Source organism: Lithobates pipiens, unplaced genomic scaffold (genome assembly GCF_037356315.1).
Source record: "Lithobates pipiens isolate NorthernLeopardFrog02 unplaced genomic scaffold, aLitPip1_a1.2 Scaffold_1, whole genome shotgun sequence".
NCBI lineage: Eukaryota > Metazoa > Chordata > Amphibia > Anura > Ranidae > Lithobates > Lithobates pipiens.
In genome coordinates, this window is record NW_027507685.1 from 96,584,344 (window position 1) to 96,605,483 (window position 21,140).

General features: G+C 47.3%; 1 protein-coding gene across 1 annotated transcript; it reads right to left on the reverse strand.

Annotated features, from left to right (window-relative positions):
* Positions 1 to 8,740: 8,740 nt before the first annotated feature.
* Positions 8,741 to 19,916, reverse strand: LOC143952815 (uncharacterized). The gene is made up of 4 exons (XM_077465205.1): positions 14,092 to 19,916; positions 11,345 to 11,462; positions 9,131 to 9,228; positions 8,741 to 9,033 (listed from the first exon to the last, which is right to left on the reverse strand). Exon 1 carries the CDS (start codon positions 19,586 to 19,588, stop codon positions 18,035 to 18,037), a length of 1,554 nt encoding a protein of 517 aa, XP_077321331.1. The 5' UTR covers positions 19,589 to 19,916; the 3' UTR covers positions 8,741 to 9,033; positions 9,131 to 9,228; positions 11,345 to 11,462; positions 14,092 to 18,034.
* Between the last annotated feature and the right edge of the window lie 1,224 nt (positions 19,917 to 21,140).

Below are 21,140 nucleotides of genomic sequence, written 5' to 3' on the forward strand. Positions count from 1 at the left end.
GGGTAGGGATGGAATCAGTAAGAAGCAGAGGTGGTGGAGGACTTGGGATTAATCGATTGCACTGCAATTTGAATCATCAGTCACTTACTTGAATGCCTCCAGGGATGCCTTTCCTCATGGGGAGAGAGAGAGACCCTCCCCTTCAATCGATTGGTGTCAGCTGGTCAGCTGACTTAATTTTTCAGTGTCCGCCCTACCTCCCTACATTCTCTCTCTGGATAGGTGGGGCGGGATGGGGCGATCCAGACAGTCTCTCTGAGTCTCAGTCTCTTCTCAGCTCAGCTGGCAAAAGCTGCCCTCCCCGCGGCGGAACGAACGGCCAGGCAGCGAAGCCACGGCGGGCCTCCTGGGTGGTAGATGTAATTGAGGTAATGCGCCCAAGTAATGGGAACTAAGTTACCATGAGGGGAAGAGTAATCAGTTAGATTACTCGTTACCCTCTAAAGTAACTGCGTTACGTAACTCCGTTTATTTTAACTCAGTTACTTACACCACTGCTTATCACTGGGTGCTTTTGCTTTTTTATCATTTTTATTTTTGTGATTCATTACACTAGCGCTATTAGTTTCAATTATTGATATTTCATCTATAGGTTTAATTACAGTTTACAAACCGGAAGTAATGTCAAGACGTCCCTTTCTGGGTTACCATAGCCGAGAGCCGATCCTGATGGGATGGGAGAACCCGAGAAAGCTGTAGAAGGAGGCGGGGGGGGGGGGGGGGAGCGACGACTCCTCCTACTGCTTGTAAAAGCAATTAGTCGGCTAGTTAGCAGCTAGGATCGCTTTTTACAAGAGAGCCGACTGCTGGCTCTTAAAAAACGATACCAGGATGATGCTCGCAGTTGCAGGCATCATCCTGGTATAACCACTTGAAGTCCAGTGAGGTACGGCTACATTGCCGGTCTAAAATTGAACATTCAGATAAATGTTTACTGCTAGTAGGCCGGCTTTTCATTGCAGAATAGATGTGCCATGGCTCTTCTGCAATAAAATATGAGGTCTGATAATTGAACACTTTTATTGCCAGGTCTGTATGTCGTAACTGGCACCCAAAAAAGATGCCGATGAGGGACAGGCACGTTGGAGGAAAGGTATCACTCCGTTTAGTTCCGCTTTAACGCTTCTTACATTTCCTATGAAACTGATGAAACTGAGAGCATGCTATTGTTAATGGAATTTTTTTTGGGTGTAGGAGTAAAAGCTACAGTGTCCTTCCAGCATTACCACCAGGACCTTAGTTGTGTCCCAAAAGCACCCAAAGGTTATCTTAACATGTATGTCAGAGCAAAATAATAATAATAATAAAAAAAAATATATATATATATATATATATATATATATATATATATATATATATATATATATATATATATATATATATATATATTGTTTGTTGATTCATAATTTTCAGTCTCTTACAATGGCGCTGCCTAACATTGATTCGTAGTCATTCGTAAAACGGGATTTTCGTGTACGGACTAATTCTTATTTTCGCAAGTAAGGTTTTTCGTTGAATCAGAAGGAGCTGTATTTCTGAAGGCCTTATATTTAGTTGATTTATAATTCGTACTTTCGGTAGAGTACGTTGTTTTTCCATTGATTCTGGACACAACTCCTACTTTCGTAACTTTTTTTTTTTCGATTCGTAATTTTCAGTCTCTTACAATGGCGCTGCCTAACGTGCTTCGAATGGATTCGTAAATTCATAACTTTTTTTTTTGTTTGTTGATTTGTAATTTTACGTATCTCTCTTACAATGGCGCTGTCTAACGTGCTTCGAAATAACCTTTTCTGTTAGTTGACGTTGATTCGTAAATTTACACGTCTGACTGGCGCTGCGTGCTTCGAATGGATTCGTACTTTTCTAATACATCGCGGTTATTCGTAACTATTCGAAATCTCGATTTTTTTACTTTCGTTTTTGACATGTGGCTATAGTCTCCGCCCCTGTATGCCATTTTGAGAGGTTGTATAGTGGTGTGGTGAGGGAGGAGCAGAGAGCAGAGCAGAGAGTTTTCTTGTTAGATTTGTGTGGTTTGGTGCTTTTGGTGAAATTAGAATGTCAGGGAGTGAGAATGGACGTGTGAGACTTGTGAGTGAGAATGTTGGTGTTGGTATGAGAGTTGTTGGTGTGAGTGAGAGTGGAGGGGAGCGGAGGAGTGGAGGAGGGGACTCAGGGGAGAGGAGGAGTGTAGTGGAGGAGAGGCATGGAGGGGAGAGGAGGAGTGTAGGGGAGGGGGGGTGTGGGACAGGGCCCGTGCAAGGATTTTTGACACCCTAGGCGAAACCTAATTTTGCCGCCCCCCTCTGGCTCCGCCCCTGACTCCACTGACTTTGCCAGGTTCAATGGTTTAATTCAACCCTCTAACTGCTACATCTGCAAGACAGCTCGTTCATTTGAAAAACAACAGACTTACTAGCAGGATCACCAGGTGAATATAAAAGAGAAAACCTAAAAACAAAACGAATGCAGCCACCCATCTAAGAATTGGTAAGCTGCAGTATAACACATATTTTGCTTTACTTTAATGCCACTTTAACTGGATAAAGTTAATCAAGTAATTCTGTTATACATCAATGTATAGGCAGATGATGGGAAGGAAGGAGTTAAAAACAGGAGATAAACAGACTGGAGTAAAGCTATTTCCAGTGCTGGCAAGGAGAGAAAGTGAGGGGGGTCAGGGGAGAGAGAGAGAGAGAGAGAGAGAGAGAGAGAGGGCGACAGAGGTCAGGGAGAGGGGGGGAGAGAAAGAAGGGGGTCAGGGAGAGAGACGGGGTGACAGAGAGAAAAAAAGGGGGGTCAGAGAGAGGGGGGCAGAGAGAGAGGGGGGGGTCGGGGAGAGGTGAGAGGTCAGAGAGGGGGGGGTCAGAGAGAGAGAGGGGGTCAGAGAACAGGGAGATAGAGAAAAGGGGGGTCAGAGAGAGAGATGGGGGTCAGAGAGAGGTCAGGGAGAGAGACAGGGGGTAACAGAGGTCAGGGAGAGAGACAGGGGGTGACAGAGTTCAGGGAGAGAGACAGGGGGTGACAGAGGTCAGGGAGAGAGAGAAAGGGGGCATCAGAGAGAGAGAGGGGGCATCAGAGAGAGAGAGAGAGAGGGGGCCATCAGAGAGAGAGGGGGCATCAGAGAGAGAGAGAGGGGGGGCATCAGAGAGAGAGAGAGAGGGGGGGCATCAGAGAGAGAGAGAGAGAGAGGGGGGGGCATCAGAGAGAGAGAGAGAGAGGGGGGCATCAGAGAGAGAGAGAGAGAGAGGGCATCAGAGAGAGAGAGAGGGGGTATCAGAGAGAGAGAGAGGGGGTATCAGAGAGAGAGAGAGGGGGTAAGAAAGGGGGTGTCAGAGAGAGAAAAGGGGGGTCAGAGAGAGAGAGGTCAGAGAGAGAGAGGGGTCAGAGAGAGAGAGAGAGAGAGGTCAAAGAGAGAGACATGGGGTGACAGAGAGAACAGGGAGATAGAGAAAAGGGGGTCAGAGAGAGAGGTCAGGGAGAGAGACAGGGGGGCATCAGAGAGAGAGAGAGAGAGAGAGAGGGGGGGGGCATCAGAGAGAGGGGGCATCAGAGAGAGGGGGCATCAGAGAGAGAGGGGGGCATCAGAGAGAGAGAGAGAGAGAGAGGGGGGGCATCAGAGAGAGAGAGGGGGCATCAGAGAGAGAGAGGGGGCATCAGAGAGAGAGGGCATCAGAGAGAGAGGGGGGGTCAGAGACATGGGGTGACAGAGAACAGGGAGATAGAGAAAAGGGGGGTCAGAGAGAGAGAGATGGGGGTCAGAGAGAGGTCAGGGAGAGAGACAGGGGGTGACAGAGGTCAGGGAGAGAGAGAGGGGGGGCATCAGAGAGAGAGAGAGAGAGAGAGAGAGGGGGTATCAGAGAGAGAGAGAGGGGGTAAGAAAGGGGGTGTCAGAGAGAGAGAAAAGGGGGGTCAGAGAGAGAGAGGTCAGAGAGAGAGAGGGGGGTCAGAGAGAGAGAGAGGGGTCAGAGAGAGAGACATGGGGTGACAGAGAGAACAGGGAGATAGAGAAAAGGGGGGTCAGAGAGAGAGATGGGGGTCAGAGAGAGAGGTCAGGGAGAGAGACAAGGGGGCATCAGAGAGAGAGAGAGGGGGGGGGGCATCAGAGAGAGGGGGCATCAGAGAGAGAGAGAGAGAGAGGGGGCATCAGAGAGAGAGAGGGGGGCATCAGAGAGAGAGAGAGAGAGAGAGAGGGGGGCATCAGAGAGAGAGAGAGAGATGGGGGGCATCAAAGAGAGAGAGAGGGGGGGCATCAGAGAGAGAGAGAGAGAGAGGGGGCATCAGAGAGAGAGAGAGGGGGTCAGAGACATGGGGTGACAGAGAACAGGGAGATAGAGAAAAGGGGGGTCAGAGAGAGAGATGGGGGTCAGAGAGAGGTCAGGGAGAGAGACAGGGGGTGACAGAGGTCAGGGAGAGAGAGAGAGGGGGCATCAGAGAGACAGAGAGAGGGGGCATCAGAGAGAGAGAGAGAGGGGGTATCAGAGAGAGAGAGAGAGGGGGTAAGAAAGGGGGTGTCAGAGAGAGAGAAAAGGGGGGTCAGAGAGAGAGAGAGGTCAGAGAGAGAGAGAGGGGTCAGAGAGAGAGAGAGAGAGGGGTCAGAGAGAGAGACATGGGGTGACAGAGAGAACAGGGAGATAGAGAAAAGGGGGGTCAGAGAGAGAGAGAGGGGGGCATCAGAGAGAGGGGGCATCAGAGAGAGAGGGGGGGCATCAGAGAGAGAGAGAGAGAGAGAAAGGGGGGGGGCATCAGAGAGAGAGAGGGAGCATCAGAGAGAGAGAGGGGGGGGGCATCAGAGAGAGAGGGGGCATCAAAGAGAGAGAGAGGGGGCATCAGAGGGAGAGAGGGGGTCAGAGACATGGGGTGACAGAGAACAGGGAGATAGAGAAAAGGGGGGTCAGAGAGAGAGATGGGGGTCAGAGAGAGGTCAGGGAGAGAGACAGGGGGTGACAGAGGTCAGGGAGAGAGAGAGAGGGGGCATCAGAGAGAGAGAGGGGGGGCATCAGAGAGAGAGGGGGTAAGAAAGGGGGTGTCAGAGAGAGAGAAAAGGGGGGTCAGAGAGAGAGAGGTCAGAGAGAGAGAGAGGGGTCAGAGAGAGAGAGAGAGAGAGGGGTCAGAGAGAGAGACATGGGGTGACAGAGAGAACAGGGAGATAGAGAAAAGGGGGGTCAGAGAGAGAGATGGGGGTCAGAGAGAGAGGTCAGGGAGAGAGACAGGGGGGCATCAGAGAGAGAGAGAGGGGGGGCATCAGAGAGAGAGAGAGAGAGAGAGGGGGGCATCAGAGAGAGAGAGAGAGGGGGCATCAGAGAGAGAGAGAGAGGGGGGCATCAGAGAGAGAGAGAGAGAGGGGGCATCAAAGAGAGAGAGAGGGGGCATCAGAGAGAGAGAGAGAGAGGGGGGGCATCAGAGAGAGAGAGGGGGTCAGAGACATGGGGTGACAGAGAACAGGGAGATAGAGAAAAGGGGGGACAGAGAGAGGTCAGGGAGAGAGACAGGGGGTGACAGAGGTCAGGGAGAGAGAGAGAGGGGGCATCAGAGAGAGAGAGAGAGGGGGGGGGCATCAGAGAGAGAGAGAGGGGGTATCAGGGAGAGAGAGGGGGTAAGAAAGGGGGTGTCAGAGAGAGAGAAAAGGGGGGTCAGAGAGAGAGAGGTCAGAGAGAGAGAGAGGGGTCAGAGAGAGAGAGAGAGGGGTCAGAGAGAGAGAGAGAGAGGGGTCAGAGAGAGAGACATGGGGTGACAGAGAGATAGAGAAAAGGGGGGTCAGAGAGAGAGACAGGGGGGCATCAGAGAGAGAGAGAGGGGGGCATCAGAGAGAGAGGGGGGCATCAGAGAGAGAGAGAGAGGGGGGCATCAGAGAGAGAGAGAGGGGGGCATCAGAGAGAGAGAGAGAGAGAGAGAGAGGGGGCATCAGAGAGAGAGAGAGAGAGAGAGAGGGCATCAGAGAGAGAGAGAAAGGGGGGCCATCAGAGAGAGAGAGAGAGGGGGCATCAAAGAGAGAGAGAGGGGGCATCAAAGAGAGAGAGAGGGGGCATCAAAGAGAGAGAGAGGGGGCATCAAAGAGAGAGAGAGGGGGCATCAGAGAGAGAGAGGGGGTCAGAGACATGGGGTGACAGAGAACAGGGAGATAGAGAAAAGGGGGGTCAGAGAGAGAGATGGGGGTCAGAGAGAGGTCAGGGAGAGAGACAGGGGGTGACAGAGGTCAGGGAGAGAGAGAGAGAGGACATCAGAGAGAGAGAGAGGGGGGCATCAGAGAGCGAGAGAGAGGGGGGGCATCAGAGAGAGAGAGGGGGGCATCAGAGAGAGAGAGGGGGGGCATCAGAGAGAGAGAGAGGGGGCATCAGAGAGAGAGAGAGGGGGCATCAGAGAGAGAGAGAGGGGGCATCAGAGAGAGAGAGAGAGAGAGAGGGGGGGCATCAGAGAGAGAGGGGGGGCATCAGAGAGAGAGAGAGAGAGGGGGCATCAGAGAGAGAGAGAGGGGGCATCAGAGAGAGAGAGAGGGGGGGCATCAGAGAGAGAGGGGGGGCATCAGAGAGAGAGAGAGGGGGCATCAGAGAGAGGGGGGGCATCAGAGAGAGAGAGAGGGGGGGGCATCAGAGAGAGAGAGAGGGGGGGCATCAGAGAGAGAGAGAGAGAGGGGGCATCAGAGAGAGAGAGGGGGGGGCATCAGAGAGAGAGAGAGAGAGAGAGAGGGGGGCATCAGAGAGAGAGAGAGAGGGGGCATCAGAGAGAGAGAGGGGGGCATCAGAGAGAGAGAGGGGGGCATCAGAGAGAGAGAGGGGGAGCATCAGAGAGAGAGAGAGGGGGCATCAGAGAGAGAGAGGGGAGGGCATCAGAGAGAGAGAGAGGGGGCATCAGAGAGAGGGGGGCATCAGAGAGAGAGAGGGGGGCATCAGAGAGAGAGAGAGAGGGGGGCATCAGAGAGAGAGGGGCATCAGAGAGAGAGAGGGGGGCATCAGAGAGAGAGAGAGAGGGGGGCATCAGAGAGAGAGAGAGAGAGGGGGCATCAGAGAGAGAGAGAGGGGGGGCATCAGAGAGAGATAGAGAGAAAGAGGGGTGACAGAGGTCAGAGAGAGGGGGGGTCAGAGAGAGAGAGATAGAGAGAAAGAGAGGGGTGACAGGAGGTCAGAGAGGGGGGGTCAGAGAGAGAGAGAGAGAGGGAAAGAGAGGGGTGACAGAGGTCAGAGAGAGGGGGGGTCAGAGAGAGAGAGAGAGAAGGGAGAGGGGGGGTCAGAGAAAGAGAGGGGGGGGTCAGAGAGAGATAGAGAGAAAGAGGGGTGACAGAGGTCAGAGAGAGAGGGGGGTCAGAGAGAGAGATAGAGAGAAAGAGAGGGGTGACAGAGGTCAGAGAGAGGGGGTCAGAGAGAGAGAGGGGGGGAGGGGGTCAGAGAGAGAAGGGAGAGGGGGGGTCAGAGAGAGAGAGAGGGGGGTGGGGGTCAGAGAGAGAGAAGAGAGAGGGGGGTCAGAGAGAGAGAGGGGGGAGGGGGTCAGAGAGAGAGAGAGAGAGAGAGAGAGAAGGGAGCAGGCATTGGTCAGTGAAAGTGATCTCTCACTTGGAATGTTCCCCGGGGGCTCACTGGTTCATGCAGCAGTTTCTCAGTGTGGCTGTTGGCTCGGCTGCTTGTTTTTAATCTTCCCGCCCACCTCCCCTTCACAGACGGAGCACACAGGAGGGACGAGGCTTGAGAGAAGTGTGTAGCTCATCTGATGTGACATCATGATGTCAGAGCAGAGAGGGGGGAATCAATGATTGCCGGACACACGTCAGGGCGGGGGAGCGCTCTACGGGGAGGGGGGGGGGGGGCAGGGTGTTTGTTGGACACAATGTCAGAGTGGAGAGCTGCGCAGGGGGAGGCGGGGGTTGGTGCTGCTGCTTGACACATGTCAGAGTGGCTGCCTGGTGGATACTTGCAAGCTCTGTGGAAAGTGTAGGAGAGGAATAGACTAACCAGCGGCCGGGCGCCCTAGGCGGCAGTGCTCCCTAGGCGGTTGCCTAGTCCGCCTAGTGGTAGCACCGGCCCTGGGTGTGGAGGAGTGTAGTGGAGGAGAGGCATGGAGGGGAGAGGAGGAGTGTAGGGGAGGGGGGGCGTGGAGGGAAGTGGAGGAGTGGAGGGGACTCAGGGGAGAGGAAGAGTGTAGTGGAGGAGAGGCATGGAGGGGAGAGGAGGATCAGTGGGGGGTTGAGGAGAGAAGAGGAGAGGAGGTGTGGAGGGGAGAGTAGAGAAAAGGAAGCGTAGAGGGGAGAGGAGGCAGGGAGGGGAGAGGAGGATTGGAGGAGAGGAGAGGAAGAGGAAGAGTGGAGGTGAACGGAGGCGTGGAGTGGAGCCAAGGCATAGAAGAGAGCATGCCCATGGAGGTGGAGTGGAGCGGGTGCATGTCCAAAAAAAGAGGCAAGTGTCCACCCCTACATCAGAAGAGATTTCTGACGCCGACCTGCAGCATCACCAGCGAACCAAGAGACAGAGAAGATCAAGGGGGCCCGTATTTACCCCAGAGGAGAATTCTGCATTGGTTGCTGCAGTGAACAAAGACAAACTGAGACTCTTCAGCCTAAATGTCTCAACGTCGGCGAAGAGAGCAGCCTGGGAATGAGTCCGGGACTCAGTGAATGCAGTCTCCAAGGTTCCCAGGGCCACCTCTGGTGTCAGGCACAGGTAATTATTCAAATATTATATCACTCTTAGAACACACCACATATATGTGAAAAATACACAATATAGTCAATATATAGTCAATAAACTGATTTGAACGTAACACAAATATTTATTTGGCACAGACACAGAAAAGTAACATGTAAAATAAAAATAATATTGTTGTAACGTGTATTAACTATACTGTATCTTATTTTTTTCATTTGCAGGTTTTATGATTGTCGGGCGTCAGTTAATAAAAAGATAGAGAAGCATCTTCTGGCCCAGTCTACTGGAGGAAAGGCTGTGGTCTTCAGACAGTGGGAGGCGGAGCTGAGAGATGGCCTGCTTGCAGATGAGGATGTCCCTGGAGTCAGCAGAAAGGGTCCAGCCGAGCATCAGAGATCTGGTGAGTAAAATAAAAATATATCATTATATATTGCAGTTATATGTTGTTTCCAGCTCACAATTTTTTTTTTTATGACTATGCATGTAAGACTTACGTTTTACGTTACATTCATGTTTTGCAGATCGAGCAACGTCATCTGTGGAAGGATCAGCTCCAAGTTCCTGCCCTCAATATTCTGGCAGTGGTGAGTACCTAACATAAACACAAAGCAAACATAATAATAAATAAACATAATAACAAACATCTATTTAACATTTAAAGCAGACATCACTAAATGGCGGACTGTGGGCTAAATGCATACCAAGACACTGTGCCATCCAGACCGCCACAGTCCAGCCATTTATGTGCCGTTCTGCACACCGAGCCAGAGAAACAGCGGGAGACACAGCAGCTCTGAATATTGGGCAAGAACGGAGCGTTTGAAGATAACTTTCCAAAATAACCAGCAGGTGATTGGTTGCTAGGCCAGCACCTCCCGCTCCTACCCACTATTCAGTGCTGCTGTGTCTCCCACTGTGTCTCCAACTCTGTGAGACCAAATAAGGTAGCAAGGGGCAGAGCTGTGGAGGCTGTATTCTGACAGGGGCAGAGCTGGGAGGTTAAGATGGGAAACTGGCAGAGATGCAGGGTGCTGTGTAATGTGAAGGGGCCCAGAGATGCAGGGTGCTGTGTAATGTGAAGGGGTCCAGAGGTGCAGGGTGCTGTGTAATGTGAAGGGGCCCAGAGATGCAGGGTGCTGTGTAATGTGAAGGGGCCCAGAGTTGCAGGGGGCTGTGTAATGTGAAGGGGCCCAGAGTTGCAGGGGGCTGTGTAATGTGAAGGGAGCCAGAGTTGCAGGGGGCATGTGAAGGAGGGCAATGGACAAAGCTGTGGGGAGGTGCTATGAAGGTGGCGGAGAAGATTGAGATACCATTGTGAACGGAGGTTCAGAACACTACTGTAAACTGTGATGTGAAGGGGGATTGTGATATGCCAGGGGACTGAGGAAACTGATGTAAGAATGGGATTGAGAAATAAAAGAGGAGGGGCTGTCAAAGCACAATTTAGCAATGATTTGTCCTCTTATCTGGGACTTGCAAGGATCCTTTTTTGTTATGAAGTCAGATTTATGACATCTGGCTTCTGCTGTGCTGCCGAAGCCGGGTGACAATCCTCTGCCGTCCATTCTCTGGCTGAGAGATTAGCTGATTGTTCTCAGCCAATAAATGGCACACTGTGCAAGGGAATAAAAAATAATAAAGCCCAAATAAGTCCTGTAGCATACCACTTCACGCAAAATAATGTATCTGTACAGCGCTTTGAGGAAGTGGTTGTACCGGGGTGATAAGCAACTGCAGCCGTCACCCCGGTACCTCTTTTAAGATCTGGTGGTTGGCTTTGCTATGATAACAACCGATGCGGCTCTGAAGCTGCTCAGCTGTCATCATAAGGAGTGGGAGAGGATACGACAAGCCCCCCGCCTGCCGCTTTCCACCACTTCGCCCGGGTCTCCAGTCCGGAGCGTCCAGCAGGCACGTCAGCCGGCATGCCAGAGTCGCAAACAAAGCCAGAATCGGCTTCAATCGAGTCTCCAATGTAGTAACTCAGAAGTTACGTACTCGTTTACATAGCTGCGAATGGCACCGATATGAAAAAATCCACAGTATTCAAATATGCAGATTTTTGCTTTTTGAATACTTGTACATGCAAAGGAGGGATTTGGGGATTGGGATTTTTTTTTAAGTAAAACTGGAAAAACAAAACAAATAAGAACAAAATAAATTATTTGAAAGTGTCCATAATGGTGCTCAAATCACACTTGTGAGGTATCACCGCGATCCTCACATTGAGAGAAATAATTATAGCAAAAGATCTCTTCTGTAACTCTAAACTGGTAATCGTAAAACAAAAATCCCATGCTCATCTATAGTGATTTTCTAAGTACCGTAGTTTCTTGCCATTCCAAGAGCGTTTGCAATTTTAAACCATAACATGTTCGATATATATTTACTTTGAGTAACATCGTCTATCACAATATCCCAAAAAAATTGGGCTAAATAAATTTACTGTAAATCTTTTTTTTTAATTCTGTAAATTTTTCCCCAAAAATTGCTTTTGAAAGGCCGCTGTGCAAATACACACACATACATTATATATATATATATATATATATATATATATATATATATATATATATATATATATATATATATATATATATATATATATATATCATGTTTGTGGTTCTCAGTAATTTTCTAGCAAAAAATAATGATTTTAAATTGTAAACAATAACTGACAGAAGTAGGCTTGGTCCAGAAGTGGTTACCTTAACTCTTTTATTCTATCTTTAACAGAAAGCGTGAGCCATATCCCGGACCCTCCAGCTTCAGCTTCTGTCAGGAAGCAGCGGCACATTACTCCTCAACGTAAGTAGAATACGCAAGCTGCCAATATAAAGAAACAGGACACGAGGCACCATCATCATCCACACTTTACAAACAAGCATTATAAAACACATAAAAAGCTATTTAACAACCATCCATCCAAGTTCATACACACACACCTCAAACTAGGGGTTGGCCGATTATTGGTGGCCACTTTTTTGTAATAATCATTATCGTTGACAAACTTACCAATATAGTGCTTCAAGGTGTTGTACTGGGGTGATACCTGCAGCGGCAGACATCACCCGGTACCGTTTTTTAACAACCGATATGGCTAAGCAGCCGCTTGTCTGTTATTACAAACAGCCGGAGGGGATGTCCTCCCTAGAAGTGCAGCAGCTGTAAATCTGAGGAGAAACTCTGAAATGAGGTGGAGCTCTGCTGATTTTATCATCCAATCGTGTACAAGCAAACATTCTGTTTTTTTATTTTCCTTGCATGTCCCCCTCAGATCTACAGTGCACTTGTAGTGGAAAGTGTATTTTCTTTTAGTAAATAGACCCCACTGTTTGTATTGTAACCTATAATTGTTTATTCTATTACTACAATATTTGGAAATGCATCTGATCTTAGTATCCGACCACCAATACAATCGGCCACCAGTAACTAGGGTGGAACTTAAAAAAGAGTAGCAAAAATAAAATATTTGCTATATAATGAAAAGAAAAACAAACATATGTTTCTTTAAAGCATTTGTTAACCTAAAAAAACCAAACCTGTTCCCTTAACAACTTAAGGAAGGACCACACGCCGCAGTTATACGTCGGCTGTTTGAAGAGGGCCACCATTGTTATGGCTGGTATCTTCTTCAGTGGGCAGTCCTCTTTCAGATAAAAGTGGTCACTGCGGCGGACTCGCCTCGAGTTCACTTTTATCAGGGGCATGAGAGGCCCACCACGCTCCAGTCGCCTCTGCCGCTTACCAGTAGCAGTGGAGACGATCAGGTCCACTTCTGCCCTCCAGTCTTAAAGGGCTTTTTTTTTTGGGGGGGGGGGGGGGATATGACAATTCTTTTTATATATATTTTTTATTACATCTTAGTGTAAATATGAGATCTGAGGTCTTTTTGACCCCAGATTTTACATTAAAGAGGACCTGTCATTCTTTTTTTCTATTACATGAGATGTTTACATTCCTTGTAATAGGAATATATGTGACACAAAATGTATTTATTTTTTAAAGGACAGGGTCAAAATAAAAAATAAAAAGTAAAATAAATATTTTTATTCTAATGTCTAGAAATCTATTTCTTTGAATGCTATCATCAACATTGGCTAGCTCGTCTATTTCAGATCAACAAGACCATTCAGAGGGGAGAGCGCAATGCAGCCTGCCTTGCTCACCTGTCCCTATTTGCGAGGGCATTGAGCTCCAGAATGAGCCAGAGCTGACCCCTGTGATTTCCCAGACTCCTGTCTTCTCCCCATGGCCAGAGGAGGCCATGGGCCATGTTTCCCGTATCCTGCCACCATCTGATGCTGCCCCTGGTGTGCCTCTACAGGAGCAGCCACGTACCCAGATGGCACTGCCATCTACTGCTGTACCACCTGGATCAGCAACTGTCCCCAATGCAGTGCATCAGAGGCTCCTCAGAGAACTTCAGAGTCTGGCAAGTGACAATAGAAGGATGTCACGGGACATCAGGAGGTTAACCCGGAGCATTCAACTTGCAGCCAGGCAACAGACTGACCATATGGAGATTATGTTGGTCCGAGTAAACCAACAGCAGAACCAGGCAATGGAGCATTTGAGACTCTCTTTGATGGAAGCAATTTCCAGGCACAATGCTCCATTGCCTGGGAGCTCGTCTGCTAGTACTCAGAGCAGCAGAGAACCCTCTCCTTCGGAAATCTGAGGGCTAGTTCTTCCTCTGTTCCAGGACCCAAGGCAGCTCAGCTCACCTTTATTTTAATAGTTGTATATATGTATACGTGTTAATATACATGTTTTTTTTTCTACGTTTGTTTGTGCAAATTATTTTTGCCTAATAAAAGCATACTTTAGTGCTTATATATTGATTATTATGTGACATTGTACACTTTATTACATAGCTGGTTGCTTAATAAAAACTCACATTCTATCACACATGGTAATCAACGTAAACAGTTAAAAGAACATCTTTGCCAGTTGTCACCAACAACTTCATTTAGGTTTAGCTAGGTATTATACTGCCTCGCTGACCTTAGTATTCTCTTTCTTTTTCCGCATCATTATATGTTGTAGTTCAAAGTTGCAGTAACAGAAATGGAAATAGTATTAGTCGTGAAAAGCTGTCTTTATTTTATGTTTGAAAGGAACATGCATCACTTGAGATTCCCTCCACTTATGGATACCGGTGTTGGATACGAGTAATCTTTTATCTGTACTCGTCAATACCAAATACCATTACCTGCATCCAGGTGCCACGAGGGAGCTTGGTGCTGGCTTCCCTGCCAATCAAGAATCCGGGATAAGCTGTGAAGCCGGCATCACGCTCTCTAACAGCGCCTGGATGCACCTGAATGGTCTTTGGTACTGACGACAAGCACAGATAAAAAATGATTCATATCCAATACTGCTATCGTGCATCCCTACATACAAGTTTGCCATTATTCATACATCCTAAAAGATGTGTATGGTTAATACATACCTGTGAAGTTTTTGACTTGTATGTGTCTGTCATGATGAAGCCTCATCCACTCATCCACTCATTCCAGTGGTACTTTCACTAAATTGGCAAATAAAACAAGAGTTACATACATGAATGGAAATCAATGATGGATAGGGAAGTAAGTGGGCAGATGAGCAGGTACTCACCTATTTCTGACTCACGGCAACGCAATTATTATGATGACTTTCCAGAGTGCCAACTTACAAGTGCCATGTTGCCAACACTGTGGCCTGGAGATTACATGAATATCTTGGTGGACGAGATATATTAGCAGCAAAATCTCCTTGCCACCATGTAGGTGCCATCAGAGGGTTAAAAAAACAAAACATTTTGGTGGTGGGAGTATAGGAGAATCATAGTACCATTGTAGGCCTTCATTTTCCTGTGTCTGTATGTATATTAGCAGCAGACTCAGTATCACCATTATTTCCACCACCAGTACTACAAGTATAAGCAAGCAGCCTTGCTGGCAAGCTGCATAACAAAACAACCAAAACAACAGATTTAACTTAAAAAATACAAATAATGGTTTAACTAACTACTAACTAGGATAAAATCCAATGGTATTGTGTTTAAAGTGCACTGTTTAAATTATGAAAAGGACTGGAATAATTGTATAACATTATTTCTTATAAGTACATAAATACAGCAGCTTGAGACAGTTTTGACACCTGTCCAGGTAGTGAAACCCTGACAGGAGGCAATCCTCCAAGGTGCTTTTTGCACTCATGCGTGGTCTGTGTGCTTTCCTGATATATTGCATGACCATGTGCGCAGTCGCACTGACAAACGGTTTGCCTTTCACCTTCATGGTGCTGCTTATACCGAACTTAAAGGGAATGCATTTGTATTCCAGTGTCCTAGGTATTCGAGATTTGAGAAGAAGGCAGGTGGAATGGAAATAGCAGGACTATTGCAGCAGGAAAGTTTCACAAACTGAATGGTTTAAAGTTTTAATTTAAATGTACAAATGATACAGCTGTCCCATTTATTTATTATGCTACTAAATGACATAGTTGTCTCAAAAGGACAACTAACTTTTAATTTATAATACCAGATCAGGAGCTAAAACCTTGGGCAGTAAAATAGCATGGCAGGAGGTATGAGGTGGGACTTAGTAGGGGATCATTCCATGCCAAATCATCACAAACCAAATGGAACTTTGTTTTCAACCTGACCATCTCAGATGTTCATTAAATTTGATAGGATGTTATAGGGTCAGACATGGAGTAACTACCATATCTGACATTTAAGCCCTCACGGAAATGATTTGCCATGGAATGAGGGCCTTAGGGGATTATGATATCGTGGATGAGCATTATTTTTTTATTCAGCATCAAAGTCAAGAGCAGGGTAACCAAGCTTTGGCAGGTTGATTTTTAAAAAAGCCATTTGCTCTAAGAGCTGAGGCATCAATTGTGAGCGCTGAGGGCATAATATATTTCCTGTTACAGATAACACCCGCTCACTCTGGAACGTGGTTGAGGGACAGGAAAGAAGCTCCTGGGCTACCGAGGACAAAGCAGGCCACACATCCTTCTTCTCATCCCACAAACTCAAGGGATCTGTACTGGGGGGCAAAGGAGGTTCCGCTAGGTAAGCCCTAACTATGTCAGCAGCAGTTTTTTCTTTTCTAGGGGGCTGTTCAGTGGGTCCCACAAAACTGTTAAGTGCCTCAGCCCAAAAAGCTGATGCTCTGGTGGAGCGAGCACTGGCAGCAGTGCTGCTAGTACCAGCTAACAGAGTATCATCAGACATCTCCAGCTCCTCTTCTTCTCCCTCCTCTATCTGTATTCCCATTTTCCTTTCCTCCTCACGTATCCTCTCTATCAATCTATCCCTCCAGGTGGTGAGAGTATTTCTGCAGAGTGCTATCTTGCCTTTTATTCTTGGGTCACAAATTGTGGCCAACATGAACTCGGGGTGAGAGTCGATGAGCTCTTTTATGCGCCAACTGAGTTGCTCCTTCAGCCTCCTCAGAAGGGCATTAACTTCAGCAAGTATATTGCCACCAGGCAATCGTTCCCTATTGGAAAGGAAGGAATCCATTTTATTTGAAAGGTGTGCAAAGAGGGGAACCCCTTGTGCCAGGCTAGCACTCTCTTGGCTTAAATTGTCAGTGACATCCTCAAAAGGCCTGAGCACTGTGACAACTTGGTCAATCATGACCCAGTCCTCCCTGCCTAGTGGTCTGGCAATACCAATAAAATGTTCACATGCCATTGCGTGAATTGCCCTCTGTTGCTCAAGTATACGCTCTAGCATATGTAAGGTGGAGTTCCACCTCGTTCCAACATCCTGTTTGAGGCAGTGCTCCACGAGGCCTGCCTTTCTCTGTTCCTGCCTGAGAAGGTGGCTATCCTTCACACTACGGTGAAAGTGACCAGCAATTTTGAGGCACGACTCTAAAAGTGCTGCTAACCTTCCACTGTTAGTGTTATCATCAAGAGCAGACCTAATGACTAGATGCAGGATGTGTGCACAGCAGCGCACACCAACAAATCTTCCATCACGGATAGCCTTTGTCATGTTAGCTCCGCCATCACTGACAACAAATCCCATTTTGACATTAGTGCCTGCCTGTCCCCCTAGCCACCTCCCTATAATTTTCTGAAGTGCATTTAGAATATTCTGTGATGTGTGCTGCTGATCCATCACCTCAGCATGGAGGAGGAAGGCGTGCAATCCTGTCTTGTGCACTGTGGCAGCAGCCACAGCACTTGAGTTTTTTCTTGACCTTGCAATTGTTTGTGGTGGTGGTTGTATATCTTGCGACTCATTGGGCTGCCACCAATGGGCAGTCAAGGACAGGAAGGCATGCTGGCCACTTGTAGCACTCCATAAATCAGTTGTAAAGTGAACTGATTGGCCAGCAGCCTTCCCCAGCAAATCCTTCAAAACCCCAACACATGACCGGTGCAGCGAGGGCACTATAGTTCTACTGAATGTGGTGCGTGAAGGGACCTGGTATTGTGGTGTCACAGCCTGCATCAGCTGCTTGAAGGGCTCCCCTTCCACAAAACTGAAAGAAGCCCCCCCAACAGCTATAAGTTGTCCAATGAGGCGTGTAAGTTTACGGGACTGCTGTTTTGACATACCCCAGTAATGTACCCCTCCAAAATGTTCTATAGTGGGCTGTATGGATTTGTTTATCATTTTATGACCTGTAGCTCCAGAAGTGGCTGTGACTTTGACACTGCTGCTGGTAATAGTGGTGGTAGATGGGGGAGCCACACCCATTTCTTCCCTCAGCACCACTGGCCTATGGTGGCTAAGCAAGCCAAGCCACACCCCTGGACTCCCTTCTTCCCCTCTTCTACCCCCCCTTTCTGGGGTGGACTCCAGCGACAAGGGTCTAGTGTGTGTTCTTCGGTGCACCTATGCAGGGCAGGAGTAGAATGTTTTGGGCTACATGTGCTTTCTAATGAGGATCCCCACTGTGGACCATACTTTTTATGGCGTGTGATGCACATTAATTGGTAATTATACAACATTGTGATGATAGATGTATATATTGCTTACAGCAAATTGTTCTTAGTATATTATGATGAACAATTCCTTTTTTCATATATCTATTTATAGTTGTCTTTTTCTTCCACGATAGACAAATTCTCTGAAGAAGACCCCTGCGAGGGTCGAAACGCGTCAGTGTCATTTCTGCATTGTATATACAGGTGTACAGTGTTTATGTGACATAATCTATGTTGTCTTTATGTTATGTTTTTATTGCCAAGTGGAGTTCAATTATTGAGTTAGTCATTTATATCCTCTTTTTTACTTAATAAATATTACGAAATAACAAGTTTGCCCGATTTTTTGTGTTTGTAGTAATTCTACTCGCATATACATGTTTTTTTACCATATTATAGACATACTGTTGCCAAAAACCCCCACTATAGGGGAGACCTTTTTTCTTTTTTTCCTATAACATGTGTTGCTTCATCCCAGCTTTCGTGAGATGACCCAACAGTCTCCCACGGCTGACTTCTCTGCTGCATATTTTACATGTAGCTGTGCGGCCATCACCAACTGTCACAAAATGTTGCCAAATTTTAGAACGACGGGTGCTGCCACTGTGTGGTGAAGATTTTTTAGAGAGAATTTCCTCTTCAGCCGCAGATGCTAGAGCAACTTGCTTAATTTTGGTTGTAGCCTGACCTGTGCACTCTGCTATGCTGCAGTGTTTTTGTGATAAAATGGGAGGTGGCCTCATGTCAGGGATAGTGAAGGAGGTTACTTGATGATTAACAGTTGTGCTGGCGGCTCTAATGTTTATGGGAGACTCAACTGGAACAGGAGAGGCAGGTGCCACTGGTGCCGTTCTTTCAGGGGAATACAACAGTGGCGAATCAAATTTAATATGGGAAGGAGAATATTCTGGCTCATAAATATTTAGTTCCTGATCAAGATTAAAAGGTAAGGTATAATCTGAATCTTCCATGTTTGCGAAGGAGGATTTATCAACATCAGATGTTGGGGGGACCGGCTGAACTCCCTCTTCTCTCGGGTGGCTAATGGGAAATGTGACTAAAAAATCTCCCTCATTACTTCTATGACCTGTAGATGTAATTTTTTCAGTGGTGATGGTGGTGCCAATGGGAGTAGCAATAGTGGTGGTGGTGGAACTATGAGCGCACAAAATGTCTTGCTCATATTCAAATATTTCACTTTTAGGCTGCTTAAATTGATGCTTAGAATCAAAAGCCTGTGTAGCTGGTAGTGTCAGGCCTTTCCTGTAAAAAAGACTTGGTGTCACCACATTTCTCAAAGTGCGCATAGCAGAGGTGGTGGTGACACAACTGGCACTAGTAGTTATTGTGCAGGTTGTTCTTGGGGGAAGATCCTGAAAAAGGCGACGACATGCAATAGATGCCGACTGCTTCCTAGTCTCAGAGCAGGACCTTTCAGCCCTGCTAGTAGGGGATTTTGAACCAACAGTTTCCCTCTCTGACCTTTTCTGTTTGGAGGGTGGCCTTAGCATAGCACTATCAGAGCTAGGCCTTTTGCAGCTGCTAGATCTGCCTGAACACTTTGGCTGAGGCACTGAAACAGGACAGGCAAGCTGCTTCTGCTGCTTCATTTGCTTATCCTTTGAAAAGGTACTCTTGTGAGACCTAACACGCCTACTGGAACGTTGTGTACTGGTGGAAGTATGACTGTCTGGGCCTAGCAATACAGATGCTGACATACATGACACAGACAATGGTGGTACAAACTCACAGGTGCTGGTAGTGGTTGTTGTTGCTGTGTCACTGCTGCTGCTGGTACCAGGAGGAGGAACCTCATGTTGAGAGCTTGAATCCATCTTGACAGTAATTTTTTGTAAATTACTCCATGCCAGTAATCCAGCCCCCAAGGAATCAACCGATTGGCTTAAAAAACTGTAATTCACTAATATCCGGAATAACGAATTCGGATGCATTCGGATGTATTCGAATTCGTCTGAATTTTGCAACTTTCGGACATTCGGATGCATTTGAATTTCCGTTCAAAGCAATTACGAATAAAACCGAATCCGAAAAAAATTATCTCAAATAGCGAATGATGCGTTAACGCGGACTAATGCAACACCAAGTCGACTCGTGGTTTTGTATAATAAATGATTTCATTTCACTATTCGTTAAATTTATCGGACATTCTGATGAATCAATTTCTTTTGAATTGTTAGTAGCTCACTAGGGAATAAATGAATCGATTTGAATATAATTTAATTATTCGTTATGCGATTACGATCACAAGTCGACTTGCTGTTGCCGCGTTAACGCATTAACGAATTATGCCGAAGGCATTCGCCATTTATGATAATTTAGTTCGGATTCGGTTTTATTCGTAATTGCTTTGTTTGGAAATTCGAATGCTTCCGAATGTCTGAAAATGGCTAAATTCGGACGAATTTCAATTCGTTACGAAACGAATTGCACAAGCCTAGTCCCCAGTATGGTATTTGTTATAATCATATCCCCTCTCAAGCGCCTCTTCTCCAGAGAGAATAAGTTCAGTGCTCGCAACCTTTCCTCATAACTAATATCCTCCAGACCCTTTATTAGCTTTGTTGCCCTTCTTTGTACTCGCTCCATTTCCAGCACATCCTTCCTGAGGACTGGTGCCCAGAACTGGAGAGCATACTCCAGGTGCGAACAGACCAGAGTCTTGTAGAGTGGAAGAATTATCGTTTTATCTCTGGAATTAATCCCCATTTTTATGCATGCCGATATTCTGTTTTCTTTGTTAGCAGCAGCTTGGCATTGCATGCCATCATCTACTAGGACCCCCAGGTCCTTTTCCATCCTAGATTCCCCCAGAGGTGCTCCCCCCAGTGTATAGATTGCATTCATATTTTTGCCACCCAAATGCATTTTACATTTTTCTACATTGAACCTCATTTGCCATGTAGTTGCCCACACCATTCATTTGTGGTCCATGCCAACGGACCTTATTGTGTACAGTAAACATTTATGGGGAACTGTGTCAAATGCTTTTGCAAAATCCAGATACACCACGTCTACGGGCCTTCCTTTATCTAGATAGCAACTCACCTCCTCATAGAAGGTTAATAGATTGGTGTCATGGTCTGGAGTCAGGCTCAGAGGCCAGTAGCTATAGCAGCAGAGCAGGTATTCACACAGGTCACCCTGGCTGATGACACGGGTTCACCTGAGGTGCGGGGTCTAAGCACTAACCGGTATTCACCAGAGCTCCCGAAGGTGGAGATGGGCTTTGCTGCCTGTTAGTGCCAGGTCGCGGTCCTCAGGATAGCCCCACCAGGAGGTGAGCAAGCCGGGGTCTGGTAGCGGATATAGCAGGTAGGGATCAAGCAGAAGCATAGTTGAGAAACAAGCCAAAAGTCGGTAACAAATAGTTGCAGGTTGGGATTCAGCAGAAGCGTAGTCCAGGAACAAGCCAAATGTCGTTAACGAATGATAGCGAGGATACGGTCGGCAGCAGGAGAGACAGGAGCAAGATATTAGCTGGTGAAGGCACAATATTCTGGCAACCAGGAAGTAAAGAGACATGGCTTAAATCAGGAA

What these genes read in the sequence shown, in the direction of transcription:
- LOC143952815 (XM_077465205.1), bottom strand. Translation starts at nt 19,588, where the DNA reads ATGCATCCGAATGTCCGAAAGTTGCAAAATTCAGACGAATTCGAATAC.